At 32.5% G+C, this 20883-nt stretch overlaps 1 protein-coding gene and 2 long non-coding RNA genes across 3 annotated transcripts; all 3 read left to right on the forward strand.

Moving 5' to 3' along the window:
* Positions 1-55: 55 nt before the first annotated feature.
* On the forward strand, positions 56-3697 carry LOC135837510 (uncharacterized). Its single transcript, XR_010557200.1, has 3 exons — positions 56-283; positions 2872-2953; positions 3381-3697. It is a non-coding gene; the product is annotated as an uncharacterized LOC135837510 (long non-coding RNA).
* Positions 3698-7935: 4238 nt separating this feature from the next.
* Positions 7936-12207, forward strand: LOC135833602 (zinc finger protein 578-like). The gene is made up of 5 exons (XM_065347378.1): positions 7936-7978; positions 8114-8230; positions 8636-8782; positions 11521-11628; positions 11866-12207. The coding sequence occupies exons 1-5, from the start codon at positions 7936-7938 to the stop codon at positions 12084-12086; spliced, it is 636 nt and encodes a 211-aa protein (XP_065203450.1). The 3' UTR covers positions 12087-12207.
* Positions 12208-18110: 5903 nt separating this feature from the next.
* Positions 18111-18855, forward strand: LOC135837512 (uncharacterized). Its single transcript, XR_010557202.1, has 2 exons — positions 18111-18318; positions 18502-18855. It is a non-coding gene; the product is annotated as an uncharacterized LOC135837512 (long non-coding RNA).
* Positions 18856-20883: the final 2028 nt, after the last annotated feature.

The raw sequence follows: 20883 nt of genomic DNA on the forward strand, positions 1-20883 counted from the left end.
CTGTCTCCCTTATTTTTAATTTTATTCTTTTTTTTGTTTTTGGTAAATTAGATGTGTTGATACCAGAGGAAATAATTCACACTACGTTCGGGTGCCCAAATATGTGCGGTCGTCTGTATATGCATGCTACCAGTTTAACGAAGCACATGAAGTACGAGTGTGGGAAACCGAAACAGTTTAAATGTTCCGAATGTGGAAGGGAGTTCCATCAGAAGGGTCACTTGAAAAGACATATTCGCGCGAAGCATAAACATATATCCGTTTGAGTTTTTTTTTTTCACAGGTGATTCGAAAAATTATTCGTTACTTATTTATGTTTTTCGAAATTCTTGTTTATTCGATTTTGTATTATTTTTACGTGTCTTACTGTTTGAAGAGAAATAAATTTTTATTTATTGATTGATTCATATTTTGTAGTTAGTTAATTTTTTCATGCTTATAGTCCGGCATATGACAATAGGAGTAATTGCGCGCACACCCCCCCTCCGCCGATCCTCCGGGCTCCGGGACAACTTTTTTCTTAAAGGGGACATCCTAAGGAACATTTTGAAGCAAAAATGCCCAAAAAAAATTGGCTTTACTTACAAAATGGCGGCCATTTTGATTGACAGGTCAGCCGAAATCGCAGATTTTGCGTTTCAACATAGTACTTACACGAAATTTTTCAAACTTCACAAAGGTAGATCGAAAGATCATACAAAAATTCATCACCTGTCAAAATTTCAAGTGCTAAAGTGCGTTTTTCGATTTTTGGTGAATTTTTGAAAATCCAATTTAGGCCAAAATGAGGGAAAAAAATCAAAATTTTACCAAATTGACCAAGAAAGCTGAAATTTGGGATATACCCTATTCTCGACATGCCAAATGGATTGGAAACGGTTTCAACCCCGTTTTGAACCGTTCTGGAGCCTCCAGCAGATTTTTGAAACTCGAAATGTCCACAAAATGCCATCAAATTGGAGTTGTAAAGCTGAAATTTATTCTACAAACTAATTTCAATACGCTACGAAGTACTTCAGGTGAATTTAAAAGTCGTTTTGGAGCCTACAGCGACTTTTTTGAAAATTCCTGAAGCCTCCAGGAGATTTTTGAAACTTTAAATTTTCACAAAATTTCATTAAATGTAGATGGAAAGCTGAAATTTACTCTACACTCCAATTTTAATACCCTCTGAAGACGACTTCAGGTGGGTTCAAGTCATTTTAGAGCCTCCAGCGTCATTTTTGAAAATTACTGGAGCCTCCAGTAGATTTTTGAAGCTTGAAATTTCCCCAAAATTTCATCAAACTGAGATGGAGAGTCGAATCTCATTCTGCAAACTAATTTCAATACACTACGAAGTTGACTGCTGGTGGATTTGAAGTCGTTTTGGAGCCTCCAGCGACTTTTCGAAAGGTTTTATGGCGTTTTATTGGAAAATTGAAATTTCCTAAAAGTAGCTGGAAGCTTCAAAAACATTTGAAACCACCATGTAGCCTGCGAAGTAAATTTCAGCTTGCCAACTCCATTTGATAAATTAATGTTGGGGAAATTTCAAGTTTCAAAAATCTACTGGAGGCTCCAGTAATTTTCAAAAAAGTCGCTGGAGGCTCTAAAATGACTTGAACCCACCTGAAGTCGTCTTCAGATGGTGTTAAAATTAGTTTGCACAATGAATTCGACTCTCCATCTCCATTTAATGAAATTGTGTGAAAATTTAAAATTTCAAAAATCTGCTGGAGGCTCCAGTAATTTTTAAATAAGTCGCTGGTGGCTCTAAAATGACTTGAACCCATCTGAAGTCGTCTTCAGAGGGTGTTAAAATTGGTTTGCAGAATGAGTTTCGACTCTCCATCTCAGTTTGATGAAATTTTGGGGGAACTGGAGGCTCCAGTAATTTTCAAAAATGTCGCTGGAGACTCTAAAATGACTTGAACCCACCTGAAGTCGTCTTCAGAGGGTGTTAAAATTAGTTTGCAGGATGAGTTTCGACTCTCCATCTCAGTTTGATGAAATTTTAGGGGAACTGGAGGCTCCAGTAATTTTCAAAAATGTCGCTGGAGGCTCTAAAATGACTTGAGCCCACCTGAAGTCGTCTTCAGAGGGTGTTAAAATTGGAGTGTAGAGTAAATTTCAGCTTTCCATCTACATTTAATGAAATTTTGTGAAAATTTAAAGTTTCAAAAATCTGCTGGAGGCTTTAGGAATTTTCAAAAAAGTCGCTGGAGGCTCCAAAAGGACTTTTAAATTCACCTGCAGTACTTCGTAGCGTATTGAAATTAGTTTTTAGAATAAATTTCAGCTTTACAACTCCAATTTGATGGAATTTTGTGGATATTTCGAGTTTCAAATATCTGCTGGAGGCTCCAGAATTGCTCAAAACGGGGTTGAAACCGTTTCCAATCGATTTGGCTTGTCGAGAATAGGGTATATCCCAAATTTCAGCTTTCTTGGTCCATTTGGTGAAATTTTGATTTTTTCCCTCATTTTTGGCCTAAATCCGATTTTCAAAAATTAACCAAAAATCAAAAAACGCACTTTAGCACTTGAAATTTTGACAGGTGATAAATTTTTGCATGAACTTTCGATCTACCTTTGTAAAGTTTGAAAAATTTCGTGCAAGCCCTATGTTGAAACGGAAAATCTGCGATTTCGGCTGACCTGTCAATCAAAATGGCCGCCATTTTGTAAGTAAGACCAACTTTTTTTGGGGCAAGTTTGCTCTAACATGTTTCTTAGGATGTCCCCTTCAAGAAAAAAGTTGTCCCGGAGGATCGGTGGAAGGGAGGGGGGGGTGCAATCAAATCTGTCTCCTTTATTTTTATATCTATTTTTATTCTTTTTTTCGTTTTTGGTGAATTTTTACAATCGATGTGTTTATTTTTTTTCTAGAACGATTAAAAAATTTATTCACGTGTCCAAATAATTGCGGTCGTCAGTATAAATATAAACAAGGACTGCATGCTCATCTGAGGTACGAATGTGGACATGAGAAGCAATTCAAATGCACGAATTGTGGCAAAGCCTTTACCCATAGAAGTCATTTGAAGTCTCATGTCATCAATATTCATTAAGTTATAGTGCCCTAATAAAGTTGTGTTCAAATGAATATTTTCAAATAAAAACAAAAAATAAAATAAAATAAAATTGCAGCATTCAGTTCAGTATTCTCTCCTGTTCATCATTCGTTTTCAAGTTCCAATGAAAGGTTTTGTATTTATTTTTTTCACGTGCATGCGTTGTTTTGAAACGAAATACATCCCTTGGAAAACTTCTTGTTTGGCTTCAGCTTTATGTTTATGTTTTTTTTTGGTAGATATATTGTGTTGTACTTGTAACTCTCGTGTCTTATAGGTAATAAGCTTTATACCATTTTCTTTGTGTTTTCGATATTTTTGTAGAGCAATTAGTTTTGACTTCGTTCGAGTGCCCAAATATGTGCGGTCGTCAGTATAAACGTGCTACCAGCCTAGCGAATCATTTGAAGTACGAGTGTAGACGAGAGAAACAGTTTAAATGTGATGAATGTGATATGGATTTTTTTCAGAAGGGTAATTTTAGAAGACATATTATCATGAAGCATAAAAAGTTATCCCTTTGAGTTTTTTTTTTTTTTCATAGGTCATTAAACAAATTATTCCTTATCCCTACTTATGTTTTTACTTTTTTGTTTATTCGATTTTGTATTTTTGAGAAGAAATATATTTTTTTAAATTGATATTTTGTAGTTGGTTATTTTTTTTGTGCTTGGCATTATCACACCTGAGGTCTCCCTGGTTTTATATTTATTTTTGTTTTTATGTTTTTGGTAAATTTTTACAATCGATGTGTTTGTGGTTTTTTTTTTCTAGAACGGTTAAAACATTTATTCACGTGTCCGAATAATTGCGGTCGTCAGTATAAATATAAACACGGACTGCAAGCGCATCTGAGATACGAATGTGGACGTGAAAAGCAATTCAAATGCACGAGTTGTGGCAAAGCCTTCACTCACAGAAGTCATTTGAAGTCTCATGTCATCAATATTCATAAAGTCGTGTTGAAATGAATATTTTCAAATAGGTAGCGTTGTTGGAATATTTGTTTACTTTACGTAATTGTTTCTCAATTTTGATTCTTTTTTAAAAGTGCAATCTTCATAATTTAATGACTGATTTATTTTTTCCCCCAAATGCAATTTTTATTTTCATTTGTAATTAACGAAATACGTGTTTCATTTTTTTCAGGGCAACTACCTGAACCGTTTGTTTGTCCGAAAGCTTGTGGTCGCCGGTACAAGTATAAATCAGGACTTCAGACGCATTTGAAAACAGACTGTGGAAATGTGAAACAGTTCGAGTGTCCCCAGTGTCATAAAACGTTTGTTCATCGAAGTTCCATGTCAAGGCATTGTCTCGAAATTCATAGAAAATTTTTACACGAGTATCAATAATGATTTTTTTCCTAAAAGCAGGTGTAATTTATTTGTGATTTTTTTCTCGATTTTTGAGAATACAAGTTTTTCAGTTTGTAATATTTTTCGAAGCGAAATATACCAATTTATTTTTTGTCGAGGTTTTTCTATTTTCAATTTTTTTGAAATTTTTCTATTCTTTTAGGAGAAAATGGCACACTCTGGTGTGAACCAAACGAAGCTTGATCAAAGGAACATGTTCTGAAACATTCGTAACCAAAATTTCAGATCCCAAAGTTCAAGTTTGAATTTTTGAAGGATTTTTGAAAGTCAATGTTTGAAAAAAAAAATGTTTTATGGTGATTTTTTACCTTTTTCATGAAATTAAAATTTTTTTAAGCAAAATGAACCAATATAAATAATTTGTTTGATAATTATTCAACTCTCACACATCAGTTTTGAGCTATTTCGAAGCTTCCAGCAATTTTTCAAATTTTCGTCGGAAATTTAAAATCGTTTTGAAGAGGTCAAAAAAATCTCTTTTGAGTTTTTGAAGAAATTTTGAAAATTCTCGAAAATTAAACTGTCTGAAGAGTAATTTTGAAACTAAGAAATCCGCAATCAGTTTGGTCCCAGTCCCCTCAGGGGGCAGGTGGGGGGCTTCCATTATTCTCACATTGTCTCGAGGTACTCAACTTCAGCAGCGCATTCCTCCAAAACTGTGATACTTTGATCAAAACTGATTTCACAGTTCGAAAGGGTATTGAATTTTGAACTTTTTAAGCATTTTGAAATTTTCAAAATCTGAAAGTTGAACTTTTAAATTGAAAGTTCAAATTTTAAAATGGCGCTGTAAGTGGGAGCTACCATTTAAAATTCTGAAAAAATTTCCATAGATGTACTTTCTGATGCTTTTTTGAAATATTTAAGTTTCGAGATGGGATCTCTTAATGAAGGGGGAGCACCCCACCCCCACCCCCAATTTTGAGCAAAACATTCAAAAAAAAAATCTGGGGCATGTGATATATCGAATTGTATGTTTTTAGCAACGCTAAACACGAATATGACGTTAGATTTTTGATTGGACCCCATGCACGGCCCCCAGCTCCTCCCCAAATAGGGTAAAAGTTCAAAATAGAGTTTTTTCGTGCGACACATCAAGTAGTATGTTTTTTGTGACGCTGAATACGAATATGACGTCAGATTTTCGATTGAACACATCCATGGCCCCCAGCACCTCCCCAAGGGGGGGGGTAACCTAAAAGAAATGGCTTCAATATCGCTGAACACGAATATAGCCTTGGTTTTTCAAATTGACCTCACAAATGGCTCCCAAAATCTCCCTCAATTGGTAAAAGTTCAAAAAATTGGTTGGAGCTCGTGGATGGGGTCCAATCGAAAATCTGACGTCATATTTGTGTTCAGCGTCACCAAAAACATACTATTTGATGTGTCGCACGAAAAAAAAAACGATTTTGAACTTTTACCTCATCTGGGGAGGTGCTGGGGGCCGTGCATAAGGTCCAATCAAAAATCTAACGTCATATTCGTGTTTAGCGTTGCTAAAAACATACAATTCGATATATCACATGCCCCAGATTTCTTTTGAATGTTTTGCTCAAAATTGGGGGTGGGGTGCTCCCCCTCTATTCAGAGCTTCCATCTCGAAACTTGGAATTTTTCGGTGAGCAAGGGTTTCCAATGAGCATCGATTAAAGTTATTGGCTTCGAAGTTCATTTTTGGCCCTTCTAGAGCAATTTGAAATTTCTAGAGAACATTGATAAATTGCTAGAGGTTCCAGAATTTCCCAAAACTAGTTGAACTAAAGGAATTTTTCTCATGGATTCATTTTGCTGTTATGTTTCATGATAAAGTTAAAAAATCGTCCTTGAAACAGATTTTTTGGATTTTTTAAATTTCCAAAAATTCGCCCAATAAAATCTAAAAATAGACTTCAAGTTTTGAAATTCTGTTAGGACATGATCTTTGGATCTGGCTTGGTCTGATTCAAATTGGAGAGGCGAGAGGACCAGTTCAAAACATTTCCTTTTCAGTTGTATTTTTTTTGTTTTTTTTTTTTCATTTTAATCGAGTGTCCAAAGTTTTATATCTAAATAGCACCAAATACGTTTCAGGCATCCGTTTTTACGAGTAAAATCACTATTGGCATTGTTTTTCTTATTTTTAGATAAACCAATTAACATATTCGTATGCCCGAATAATTGTGGTCGTCAGTATAAGCATAAAAGAAGCCTTCGTAAACACTTGAAGTACGAATGTGGATGCGAAAGCCAATTCAGATGTAATCTATGTGCCAAAACATTCGTCCACAAGAGTAGTCTAAAGTCTCATCTCATCGGTATTCATCGACAATTGCCTCAGCAGTAGTGAACTATCCTCGTGTATTTCAGCTTGATCGATGATCGTATGTACGAGAGTAAACCTATAAGTAGGAAATTGTACCTTATTAAGCAAAGGTATAGTTGTTAAGAAAGCATGTTGGTCATTGTGAATGTTCTTTTGTTACAATCATGTTGTTCGACTAACGAGTATTTTTGTCTAACGAATTTTTTCCCTCACGTTTTTTTAGGTCAATTTGTAGTTTTTGTTTGTCCAAATGCTGATTCCTGTGGTCGTCATTATAAGTATAAATGGGCTCTGGAAAGACACCTCAAGTACGAATGCGGAGACAAAAAGCGGCTCAAATGTATCGAATGTCATAAATATTTTCGTCACAGAAGTTCGTTGAAAACTCATATTGGTCTCGTGCATAAAAAAATAATTATTTAATGTTTTAAAAAAATCGAACTTACTTACCGTTTTATTTTTGTAATAGTTTTAATAGTTTTTTAACTGTTTTGAATTTATTAAGTTTTTTTTAAAAAAATGTTTTACGGTAAATAAAGTTTTTTTATTTGAATTTTTCAATAATTTAATCAAGTTTTTTTCTCGGTGATGGATTTTTTCCTGGATGTTCGGTCATCCAAAATTTGCAAGGTGTATTATGTTGGATTGCTGGTGCCATAAATTGAAGGGGAGAGTCAGGGGATATTTTTTATCAATTTTTCAAGGTTGTATAATTCCTCGAATGTAATCTGATTATGATGTTCCAGAATTTTACGAGCATAAAAAAGTGATTTTAAATTTCAGCCTTTGGAGAAAAATTGGAAAAACTACGATTGATGATGATTTTCAACTTGTTCTGGTAACTTTGATTTCAGACATGAGCCAAATATGAACGTAAATTTTTTGTGGGAAGTTGAAATTTCTACAAAGGTTTTAATTGAAAAAGACCAATTTTGCTCTCATTTCGAAGCTCTATAATGAAAATTTCAATCAATCTTACTTCATTGAATTTTAAAATAAATTGAAAAAGACCACTAATATTTCAGAAGCAGTTACGAAACCTTACAGAAAATCAATATCCTAGCCCCTTCAATTTCCAAAGCCAGCAAACTAATTGTTTACTTTAGTGCTAATCGGGTTGCTGTAACAGCAGGCGAATTATTTGATATTTTTCGGATGACATATTCAGTACAAATTCATGTAATCATAATCAAATATGAGTATTTGTACACAGGACTCAGCACTCATCGAAATAGCAGGTTTGATTACCCTTTGAAAAACAATTCACAATTTATAAATAATTTGATTGAACTTTTGTCTGTTTGCTTTTGTGGGATGATTTTGTTTTCAATCTGAAAAATTCATAATTTGTTGTTTTTTTTTTGGCTTTTCAGATTTATTGATTGACCTATTTGATTGCCCGAATAAGTGCGGCAGGAAATATAAATTTAAGATAGGACTTAAGAGTCATTTAAAGTACGAATGTGGAAGAACTAAGGAAACACAAGGAGGTATGTATGTATTCAGTGTAGGAAGACCATTTCTTGTGAGACCACCTTTGAAATGTGCCAAAGAACTTTTTTGTGGAGAATTAAATTTCGTTTGAAAAAGATTTCCTACACATTTAAGGTATACTTATTCAAAATTGGAAGAGCTGAACTAATTTGAAAAAAAAACAAATGGAAGAAAAATCACATCCTTTTTCTTTTCTTTTTCAAATCAGTTCAGTTCCTTCATCAGTTTTAAAGATGGATTAAATAATGTAAAAGATCTCTTTTTGTGGGAAATCGAATTCTGTGCCAAAAAAAATGCCTTCTGCACATTCAATCATTCTTCAGAACTGAAAGAGCTGCCCTGATACATTATTTTTTTTAAAATATTGTCAGCGTGAAAATTCATAGTTTTCTGTTTTGCAGATCCCTTGCTCGATATGTTTGATTGTCCAAATAATTGTGGTAGAAAGTATAAGTATAAGGCAGGCCTCGAGAGTCATTTAAAATACGAATGTGGACAAGAAGAATCTGGACTTGAAGAAGAATCCGATCAAGAAGAACATTCTAGAGGTATGTGATGTCGTCGTCGTTGTCATGGTCGCAGCTCCTCTACAGGAGATAGCGTATATCTGATTCTACATATCTGTTTATGTCAATCGGTTTCTAGTATATTTGATAGTTTCTTTTGGGGTTTTGCAGGGAGAGTTACATGGTGAGTTTGTTGTCAGTAGCTCTGATAGTCTTCTCCCTCTTGTCATTTTTCCTTGAATTTTCTGATGTACCACTACACCACTAGCATGAAAATACATACCATTTTTGTGTATTTTGAGTGCAATATACTTCATTTTCCCACCCCCCCTGTAGTACATACTTTCACTTTCCTTTCTTCCACTATTCTTGTATTCTTGCTATTAGTTCTGTGTTGGTGATGGAAGTCCTTCCATGAGATCTTCAGTAGCCTTCTGTAGCGCCACATCTCAAAAGCAGATATTTTATTGCCACATTCCCCACTCATGGTCCATGTTTTATAGGAGTACTTCAGAATGGTCTATATGTAGCATCGCATATTCCTCTGATTTAGATTCATTGTTCAATTTCCAAGCACACTGATGAGATTACTTATTAAACGTGCTTTTTGCCATTCCAATCCTTGATTTGATCTCTACCATCATTATTTATCAGCGCTCCGAGGTGTCTGAATTGATTTACACTTTTAATTTCTCGTGTTCTGATGTTGATTTTCACCACTTTACAGCTAGCTCTAAGGAGCTTGTGTAGATGCCACTAGAAAGCAAGTGGGAAACTACTAGTGGAAGCTCAAAAATAAATTTCATGAGAACCTAATCAACGTGATGGAGGCAAAACCAGCATAAAGGATGTTAGTCCAAATACAACATTGGCATCGAAATTTACTTCGACCTCCAGCTAGGCAAAATTGTTAAATTTTAGTTTCAAAATTGAAATTTTTTCCAAAAATCATTTTCTTTTACACATTTATGTGGCCATTGCTCATGCTGACAGTGAAAGCAGCATCGACACGGAGGCCCCCTCTGAGAAGTTCAGACAGAAAGTCCATATTCAGTATAGTTGAACATTGAACTCTTTATACTGAAAGGTGCAATAGGTTATCTAAGAGTACTAAACTAATAAATTATTTTTCATGTCGACGACATATTGTCGATGTTAATGTTGATGTGAAATTTGACATCAACAAATACATGCACATTATCAACTTAATTTTTCAAATTTGAGAAATCTTTGAAAATTTGGTCGATGTTAGGGTCGATGTATTTGTGGACAATCGACTTTCACATTGACATAACATCGACAACTCCAAACTATGGAAAAGTGAATAATTTTATCAAGGCCATTAAAAAAATTTTCTCCCTTCAAACAAAGATCATCTTTTCAAACGTTAACTGAGCTTTTAAACACTAAAACAGAAATTTTAATACTGAAAAATTGGTCGACATAGTTGTAGATGTGAATTTCGAGCATCGGATTTTACATCAACACGTCGACATTGCATGTCGAGGTATCAGAAATAATGAGAAAATTTCGAAAATTTTCATTAACCTGGCTTTTTTACGGACAGAAGATTCCTATTAAATAACTTATTGTTCACTTTTCCATTATTATGTTGGAAAAAAGCGTAGTCGATGTAAATGTCAACGTCGACAATTTATTGTTGTTGTACGGGCAATGCCCTAAAAAATTTGGTTTCCTGATTGAATAAGATCATATTTTTGAATGTTTACTAAACTTTTAAACACTAAAACAGAAATCTTAATACTGAAAAATTGGTCGACATAGTTGTAGATGTAAATTTTGAGCGTCAAATTTTACATCTACATGTTGAGATGGCATGTCAAGGTATCAGAAATAATGAGAAAATTTCGAAAATTTTCATGTACCTGGCTTTTGTACGGATAGAAGATTCCTACTAAATAATTAATTGATCACTTTTCCATCATTATGTTGAAAAAAAACGTAGTCGATGTAAATGTCGACGTTGACAATTGTTGTGCAGGCAATACAGATTCCTTATTATTTGCAGGTCTGTGTCATCAACGTTGTACTTCTTCAGGATCTCTAACATCCTCTCATGGTTAACACGATTAAATGCCTTTTCATAATTGATAAAACATGCAATTATTTCCCTGTTAGCATCATTGACTTATTATATATGGACCGCTAGTGGCCCACAAGCCAAACTTATAGCCATTTTCTTAAACATGTTAAGTCAAGGGTTACAATCTGCGCATGCGCCAGCTCTGTTATGACGTCAATCCTGTGCATATGCGCAGAAGCCAAACCTTGACCAACCGATGAACTATATCTAAAAAGTAAATGGTTAGCATTCAGTGATCTCTGGATAATCACTTTCAGTAGGGCTATTGCATCTCTGGTCCTTTTCTATGCTACAAAGCCATATCGAGTTTCACCGAGGTTCTCATCAGTCTTCTTTTCTATTCTGGCATTTATGATGGTAACAGTAACAACTTGAATGCATGGCTCATTAATGCGATGGTTCTATATTCAGAGCATTTTTGCGATTTATTCTTTTTTTGGTATTGGTACAAAGTTGACTGCTTTGAAGTCCTTTGGTAGCGCACCTTCATCATATATTTCATTTATTATCTTCAAAAGCTCTTTAGAGCATTTTAATAAAGATTCATTTAGTGAGTTTGAAAGAGAGAAACTATTCAAATATTATGTCTGATGAGATTTTAAAATTTTTTTATTATTTGAGTACTTACTATTTTTCTTTTGAATCCAAAAATCCATTTCTTTGTTTTGTTTTGCAGATTCCTTGAATGTTGGTATGCTCAAGTGTCCTAATAAGTGTGGTAAACGGTATAAATATAAATCAACACTTGTCAATCATGTGAAGTACGAATGTAGACTATCCGAAGGTATGTATCCAATATCCAACTATCCATATTGTAGTAAAAACTTGGAAATATTCAAATAAATAGATAGCAAAAAGGCGGCCATTTTTTAGTTTTCGGTTGCATTCCTCCCTCCTAAATTTATGATCGAGGGTGCTTGCATTTTTGAATTTTTGGAATCCCAATAATGTATTTTCTTTTTCAATCAATTTGATTTGAACCATCGTTGTAATTTTTTATTGTTTGGTTCATTTTTTTCAGAACGACTAGAACAATTGAAGGAGCAATTGAACGAAAGGTTCATCTGTCCAAATGATTGTGGTTGTCACTATAAACATAAATATGATCTCAACAGGCACTTGAACTACGAGTGTGGTCATGCTAAAGGATTCAAGTGTTCATTGTGTCCTGCGGCGTTTTTTCGTAAAAGTCATTTGAAAAGACATACTTGGGATGTACATAAAATAGTCTTATGCGCGTAAATTTATTTTAATCTAGTATTTAAACGGATTACCTACAGTATTCTTGTAAGATCGCTGCGATTTTATGTTTTTTCATCTCAGATTCAACATTTTTAATCTTTTACTTGTTTTTCTTCTTGCATCTGTGATGATGTTTAGTCATAAGTATCATAAATAATTATCAATAATTGTGTAAATATTTTTTTTTGAACTGGTGATCTTGTCCTCTCTTCACCGCCTCTCCCTCCACTCGAATTAAATCGATTCTTCATCCATCTGTCTAAATTTTTGCTTAGTTAACATTTCTTTCAGAATGTTTTTAGTCCAATTTTTAATTCGCTTGTTTGGTGTGTTTGTTTCTCTCTCTTTTTTTTAGACCAGTTCAAAACGTTCAGCTGTCCGAATTTTTGCGGTCGCCAGTATAAATATAAAGCAGGTTTAACCGCTCATTTGAAATACGAATGTGGCAAAGAAAAACAATTCAAGTGCTCCGAATGCGATAAAGCATTTTCTCACAGGAGTACTTTGAAAACTCATATTGGTATCGTGCATAAAATGTTTCTAGAATGAGTTTTTTTTTCATGGTTTTCCAGAAATAGATATACTCGATTGTTATGTTTTAATCAGTTTTTGTTTAGAGGATTTTATTTTTTATTTTATTCATTTTTATCAAATTTTTACCAATTATTTGGATCATTATTTTTTAAATTAATTTTTGTTGTGATATTATTAGGTACCTACCTACCTACCTACCTAATTGTAATTAGGAAAAAATTGTATACCTAACCAATTACAATATTTTTACTGATCAAATGAGTTTCGAGCTTATTTTCGCGATAAAAACTTGTTTTTCTGCTTATTTTAAAGTATCGCAAAATTTTCCGTATGTTTTTTGGTAATCTTCATTAATCCACATTATCGTGTTTCTTTTTCCAGAACAATTATCGAATTTGTTTATTTGCACGAATGGTTGTGGTCGTCAGTATAGGTCTAAATCAGCCCTTAGAATCCATCTGAAGTTCGAGTGTGGATGTGAAAAGCAATTCAAATGTACACATTGTGGCAAAACATTCGCTCAAAAGGTTTCCTTGAGGTCTCATATGCTTTCGAAACATCGTTTGATATTGTGATCTTTTTTTTGTTGTTTTTTTTTTTTTGGTGACGTCGTTGAGTTTATTTTTACACATTACCATATTATATACTAACAATCCAAAATAAACATATATTTTTTAAAAATAGCTTTACTTTTTACTTAATTTTTTATTTTTGATCGTCTGGTTTGTAGCAGTTTGGAATTTTATCTCATTTTATTCAGTTTTTTGGCCTGATTTTCCTGGAATAAAAAAAGTGATAGATAAGGCTGATACAGTTTATAATGATTTAGTGGAGGAGAGGGGTGAGGAGGGGGTGGCTCACGAAATTCTATTAGGGTCTCAGAAGTCTATTATTTTCATCAATTTTATGCGTGTTTAATGTACGATAATTTTTTCAACCGAACTGTAAGATCATCTTGGTCGAAGGTACATATTTAAACACAATTTGATCAAAATTGGTATTTGGTCTTGGTTTTGCTTTGGATTGAAGGTGTTTGAGTAGGGATAATCTTGACTCAAAATTCGCGAATGTCCAGATCTTAGAAATAAGGGTTGAAAAGGATGTGAAAAAGGTCAAAATCGTCAAACTAGAAGTCAATCGATAGAAACCCAATCGTCGAATAACAGTATCCAAAAATCAACTCCCTGGAACAATTTGGAGGAAAAAGCATTAGTTTTTTTTGTGTTTTTTTGATCTTGAAAAATCTCGTGTGACATCCCCCCTCCCCCCTTCAACATCACCCTAGGAGGCTGAAATTGGGCTTGTGCATCTGGAAAGACTTCTAGATATGTATCTTTTGTGGGTTTCGAATTTTCAACCCCTCCCCATCCCTCCTTTCAAACTACAAGAAATAATTGGATTTTCGGGGCTTTTTGAAAACGATTTTTGGTTTTGAGGGATCATTAAAGCCTTCTAAACTTGATCTATGAGGCTGAAATTCGACCTGCGCGTCTGAAGGATGCTCTAGATGGGATTTTTGAGGGGTTTTGACTGTTCAGTGTTCAACCCTTCAGGGCTCTTGGTTATTAAAATTACTTTTTTTTGGAATTTTTGAAAATATTTCAATTTTTCCAAATCTTGGCTCAACTTGTGAAAATGTTGATGGTGACAACAGCAACTGAATTAATTTATGTACGAAAGTTTTGATTTTTTTATCCTTTCCCAAACGAAGTCCTGCCTTTGGCTGAAAATTATTGAAGTTTTGCCTTCTTGAAAGCTTGTTTTTTTGTGAAAATAGCCAAAAAAGTGTCGTTTTTTTCAAGAATTGCAAAAAAGTTGATTTAAAAAAAAAATTTACTATTCTCGTGTTTTACCAAATTGCTGAAAAAAGTTGTTTTTTTGACCTGAAAATGCCAATAATTGTCAAAAAGTTTCATCTTTTTTGCTAAAAATTTCTAAAAAGTTTCATTTTGTTCCAAAAATTATTTCAATGTTTCGCTTTTTTGGCAAAAATTCTCAAAAAAGCTCCTTTTTTTTGTGAAATTGTCAAAATACGAGCGTTTTATTGCCACAATACGTCAACAATTTTTACTTATGTGTTGAAAATTTCCAAAAAAGTCTTGCTTTATTGCCAAGAAGTTGCGAAATGGTCTCATTTTTTTTTGTCAAAAGTCTGGAAAATGTATGTATCTTTTTTTTTGCCAGTAATATTGCCCAAAAAGTCTTGCTTTCTGCTGAAAATGTGAAAGTCTCAGTCGAGTTTCATTATTATTGTAGATTTTAATTAAAATGTTTATTATTTCATTTTCTATCTTTTGTTTTTTTTTTTTTTTTTTACAGAAATTTCTGTTTTTTTTGTGATTTTTTTTCTACATTGAAATTATTTTGCTCGTGTCTTGTAACTTTTTTGTTTTTCGTTTTTTCAGGTTCATTATTTTTTTTTTTTTTTTTTGTTGAAAAAATAAGCACGAGCCACTCTTACGATACTTAGAGTAAATTGTCGAGTCTTTTTTTGAGGAGTTTTGATTTTGTGTTATCCCTGGAGCTTCCCCAAATAGCTAGGTAAGGAATGACTTGAGACGTTTGTGAGAGAATCAGGCTGTCCATCTCCCCTCCCTCCCTCTTGAACATATTCGTATTTTTATGATTGCATGAATAAATATTGATTTGGTAGGTATTATTCTCTAGTACGTTTAGTTTTATTTTTTTCGAGTAGTTGATAATTGAAGAGCACAGGGAAAGAACGATGTAAGTGGTATTTTGCAAATTTTACAGGAGAGCATTTTAAAGATTGAAATGTTTCTCAGTTTGAAAATAATTATTATTTGGCGTGAGTTTTGTTTCAGATATATTTTTAAAGTCTATTAGAACAATTCTGAGCATGAAAATATCATTCACGAGTCATCAGAATACAATGAGAGCATTTTTAAACTAACACGCAAGCAACGTTTTGCTCCGAAAACCACTTACTTACATCGTTCTTTCCCTGTACGCGGCCCACTTACGTCGTTCTTTCCCTGTAAACAGCCAGGTTATGTCGTTCTTTCCCTGTATTTGTTTTTTGTGCAATTTTCAAGTCGTTATTCTGAGTGAAATAGAACAAATGTGCATTTTTCATAAACATTGGGTGAAAGTGCTTAGCTCAATAAATAAAATACCACCGAGAAAAAAAAATGAAAAATTTATGTTATAATTTTTTTTCACCTCAAACTTTCGATTTTTCATCTCTTACAATTTTTTGTTTTTTGAGCAAAATAGTGCCGATAAAAATACTTTCAAGATAAACTACGTACACTACATGAAAGAGTATTCCTCAATAAACAAAATTTCACTAAAAAAAAAAAAATTGAAAAAAATCAAGTTACATCGTTCTTTCCCTGTGCTCCTCAATTATACTGGGTGGGTTTAGACCATTTGACGCGAATATTTATTCTTGGTAATTCAGTCACTCAAAATACATAAGTGTGTATTGGGTTAGCGAATTTCTGAGCTCTGAAAGAGCAGGATAGATCTGATCACGACATGTCCCAGAATTTTGAAAACATCATTATTTTAATTTTAGTCGAAAATCGATGGAGCTGTAATTGATGGGAATTTTCAAAAGTACTAAAGTATGTACCTTAAATTTTGTTCGTTGACAAAATACAGAAAATAATTGCTATTTTTAGAGATTTTTATTTTGAGAAGAAAGTCATTAAAAAAAATGTAGCTCCGGAAGAGACTCCTGGAAAGGAGATATGGGTCAATTTTTTGGCCATTTTTGCCAACTTGAAAAAAAATTGAAAAATTTAACAAGTATTCCTTCAGTATCAGAAATTACATTTTTCCCTCTTTTTGGACCCATATCTCACCCTCCCCCCTCCTTCCAAAGGAATCCTCCGGAGCTGAAATTGCCTCTTAGTGACTTTTAACTCAAAATGAAGGTCTCCACTGATGATGACACACTCAGTATGTATAAATGCATGTACCTATGTACTTATCTAGTAGTGGGTTTAAAAATGTAACGGGGACTTAGACATTTATCTGAATAACGTTGTACACGACGATGGTTCTTTTTTAAATCTAAAAATTCGTATTTTTTCATTTTTCAGATCCCTTGCTCGAATTGTTGGATTGTCCTAATAAATGTGGCAGACAGTATAAATTCAAAGCAGGACTCCAGAGTCATTTAAAATACGAATGTGGACGCAAGGAAGCGTTCGTAGGTGTGTATCATTTGTACTCGAGTAAAATCTTTGCTCACCAGAACGCCTTATAAATATTCATCAATTTTTGCGAATTATTTCACTCACTTTTATTGTGGATTTTTTACTGGTTCTTTTTTTATTTCAGAACTATTGTCGCGAAGGAATGAAAGATATTATTGTCCGAATGAGTGCGGATCTCACTACAAATATAAGTATGATCTTACCAGACATTTGAACTACGAATGTGGTCATGAGCCGAAATTCACGTGCTCTTTGTGTCCTCTGGCCTTTCATCGTAAAGATAAATTAAAAAGACATATTTGGACTGTGCATAAAATAGTTTTATGTTCGTGAATTAACCAAAAAATGTCTCTAATGATATTTATATTGTACATTATTGCGAAATTTTCATTTTTTTTCAACATTTTTTGTGATGGAATATTTAGGTACGTGATTTTTTTCTCCCTGGTTTGTGATGATGTTTAGTTTGTTTAGATTTAAGTAAATTATTATTCGAGAATATAATATATTTTTTCAAATTTATTTTGTGAATATTTTTTTTCAATTTCACTTTGTCTTAAATTAATGACCTCTTTTTTTTTTTACATATGTATTTTCAATTTATTAATTTGAAGTTTTTTTTTTACATATTTGTTTAAAATAATTTTTGTTCTTTTGATGTGTTTTTCTGTATGAAATGATCAAGCATGAATTTTTAAATTGTTGGTATTGGGTTTGGGCATCCACGTGTTTCAGTGTTCCTCATTCATTATTAATGTGTAGCCCTGCATATTATTTTTAAACCCCCTACTTAATATTAATTTTTACGGTTTCATTTTCATTTTGTTTTTAGAATTTTTTGCTAAAGAATTTGTCTGCCCGAATGCTTGTGGCCGTCAATATAAAAACAGAGAAGGTCTTCAGAAGCATTTAAGACACGAGTGTGGCCAAGAAAAGCAATTCAAGTGTTCCGAATGTCCGAAAAGCTTCTATTATAGAAATACTTGGAAAACTCACATGGGCATCGTACATAAAATTATTTTGAAATGACTGCTATTTTTTTTCTAACCTATTAAGTTGTTGATTTGTTTTTTTTAAAGAGGATTTTTTATTTTATATTTTTTAAAGAAGCATAATAAAGTTTTTGTTTTTTCTATCTTGACTTTTTTTTTTTTTTATTTACCAGTACCTATGTTGGTGTAGTGGAATGATGATTTTTTTTCCTTGTTGAACTTTTTTTTTCTCGATGAATACGTACCTATTGATTTTTGTTGCCAGTATTCGTTTCCATGTTTTTATTGATTTGATTTTTCCCTTTTTTTAGAACCCTCGTTAGAGACCTTCGTCTGTCCAAATGCTTGTGGACGTCGTTATAAGTATAAAACTGGACTTTACAAACATCTAAAATACGAATGTGGACGAGAGAAACAATTCAAATGCATGCAGTGTGGTAAAACTTTTGCCCACAAGTGTACTTTAAAGTCTCATCTTATCATTGTTCATCATGTATTGCAAACGTAAATTAATTTTAGGTAACATATCTATTAGATCAACTACATACATACCTAATTACTATCTAATAATCAACAATTCAACATGAAATTATAATTTTTCAGCTTTCGTGTCTGTAGCTTTGCTTGTTCATTTATTTTTTTAGCTACATACTTAACTTACTAATTGTATTCATTTGTACATTTTTGGCTTTTTTTTTTTAGACCAATTCGCTACTAAAATATTCGTTTGTCCGAATGGTTGCGGTCGTCATTATAAATATAAAGAAAATGTACAAAGACATTTGAACTACGAATGTGGAAAAGAAAAACAATTCAAATGTACCGAATGCTATAAAGCCTTTCGCCATAGAAATCAAATGAAAACTCATCAAATTATGGTTCACAAAATGATTATATAAAATTCGTCTTCGTCTTCGTCTTCGTCGCGCTTAAAATAATCCTAATAATATTAGATGTTCGAGTTTTTTCGTTTTTTTAATTTTTTATGTAACTCATTTCATGTTGTTTGCGATGTGAAAATTTTTTGTAATGAAATAAACGTTTTTCAGTTCCTGATTTTTTTTTTTTTAAAGAATTTTTTATGTTTAAAATGGATTTTTCTCATAAAAATTTAATGTTTCTGTGCCGGAGCAGGGAAATTTTCATAATTTTTTTGCAGGAAAGTAAAATTTATCTGGAGAGATGAAAATTTGATTTTCGCTTCTATGCTTGAAAATATGTTAACTTTTGTCGCAAAAATTCAGAAAAATGACGAAAAATGTCTGCTTCATTAATAAATAATCTTTTTTGGTAAAAAAAGTCCACAAAAACTAGGTCTAGTTGTCAGGAAAAAATTTCAAAAAATCCTTCTATTTGTCAAAAAATGCCACAAAATAAGTACCCTAGGTACTCATTTTTTCTCCAAAAATTTTAAAATATTGTTTTTTGGTCGAAAATGTCAGAAAGTTCTTACTCTTTTATTGAAAACTTCAAAATATAGACTTGAGCTTGCTTTTTCTGAAAAAAAAAAAATCCAAAAAAGTTTTGTTTTTTGCACAAAATTTCAAAAAATCATACTCTTGGCAAAAATTTGAAAAATGCTGCTTTTTGTCAAAATATAAAAATATTCCTTGTCTTTTGCTAAAAATGCCAAAATAAAACCATGTTTTTTTGGTTGTAATTCCAAAAAAGGTCTTATGGTTTTTGCCAATTATGCCAGAAAATTCTACTTTCTGCCCAATAATTGTTTTTTTTTTTTTTTTTTAAAGGTATGAAACAATGAATTTTTATCAAAAATGTTTTGTTGACATAAAAGTCCAAAAATCTTGCTGTCTACCAAAAGTGCAACAAAGAACTTATTTTGCTTCTACTAAAAATTCCACTTCTTGTCGAAACATGTCAAAAAATTGAAAAAAGAGAGAAAATTCTCCTTCCTGCAAAAACTGACAAAAATCCTAATTCTTTACCAAGAATTGTTTTTTTTGTTTTTTTTTTTTTTTAAATTGAAAAGTTCCAAAAAGTCTTTGCTATTTTGCTAAAATTGTCCAAAAATCCTGGCTTCTGCTAAAAATTTCAATAATTTGTACTTTTTGTCTGAAAAATGCCAAAACACTTTGCTAAAAATGCCAAAAATCCTACTTTTTGTCAAAAATGCTAAAGATATTGCTTTGTTTGTCCAGAATGAACACAAAATTCAGCTTTTTTCTGTGAAATGCCAAAAAATCTTTTTATTTTTTCTATCAAAAATTCGAAAAAAAAGTATCAAAAAATCCTGCTTTTTGTAAAAAATCACAAGAAATCTTACTTCTTGTGCAAAAATTCTGTTTTTGCCAGAAAATGCCAAAAAAAAACTCCCATTTTGCTAAAACTGTCAAACAATCTTGGCCTTTGCTGAAAATGTCTCAAATTTTCCTTTTGTCAAAAAATGCCAAGTCGAGATTCTCGTTCTATTTTTTTTTTTTTTTTGAAGTGCCAAAAATCCTGCTGTTTGCCAAAAATCTAAAAAAAAAAATGACAGAAAATATCTTACACTTCAAAAGGACAAAAACTCATTTTTTTGACAGATGCTGCATGCTGCCTTTTTCTAAAAAATATCAAAAAATTTCCGTTCCTTTTGGTAAAAATGTGTGAAATTCAGTTTCTTTGCAAAACTCCCAAAAATGTCAAAAAATGTTCTATTTTTATGTCAAAAATTTTGTTTTTTTTTTTGAAAATCTTGATTTTTCCTTTTTTTTTTTGGTGGTCAAAAATGGCACAAAATTCTGCTTTTTGCTCAAAATAAGTACTCATTTTTTTGCCAAAAATCTCAAATGATGCTGCCTTTTTCACAAAAAACACCAAAAAATTACCGTTCTTTCGCTAAAAATGTCTAAAATCCTGCTCATTTGAAAAATTTCCAAAAATTCTGCTTTTTGCAGAAAATGTCAAAAAATTCTACTTTTCAGCCACAAAATGGCAAAAACTTTATTGATGAAAATGAAAATACTATTTCCTTTTTTTGTGATCAAAAATGGCACAAAATCCTGCTTTTTTCAAAAAAAAAAAAAAAAACACCAAAACATCAAACACCCCTGCTTTTTTTGAAAAAATTTCTAAAAATTTTGA

This window comes from Planococcus citri, chromosome 2 (genome assembly GCF_950023065.1).
Source record: "Planococcus citri chromosome 2, ihPlaCitr1.1, whole genome shotgun sequence".
In the NCBI taxonomy this organism is placed as follows: Eukaryota; Metazoa; Arthropoda; class Insecta; order Hemiptera; family Pseudococcidae; genus Planococcus; species Planococcus citri.

What these genes read in the sequence shown, in the direction of transcription:
- LOC135833602 (XM_065347378.1), top strand. Translation starts at nt 7,936, where the DNA reads ATGAGTATTTGTACACAGGACTCAGCACTCATCGAAATAGCAG. An exon ending in TCAAGAAGAACATTCTAGAG is followed by an intron (nt 8,783 to 11,520) that starts GTATGTGATGTC and finishes TTTGTTTTGCAG; the next exon opens with ATTCCTTGAATGTTGGTATG. An exon ending in CGAATGTAGACTATCCGAAG is followed by an intron (nt 11,629 to 11,865) that starts GTATGTATCCAA and finishes CATTTTTTTCAG; the next exon opens with AACGACTAGAACAATTGAAG.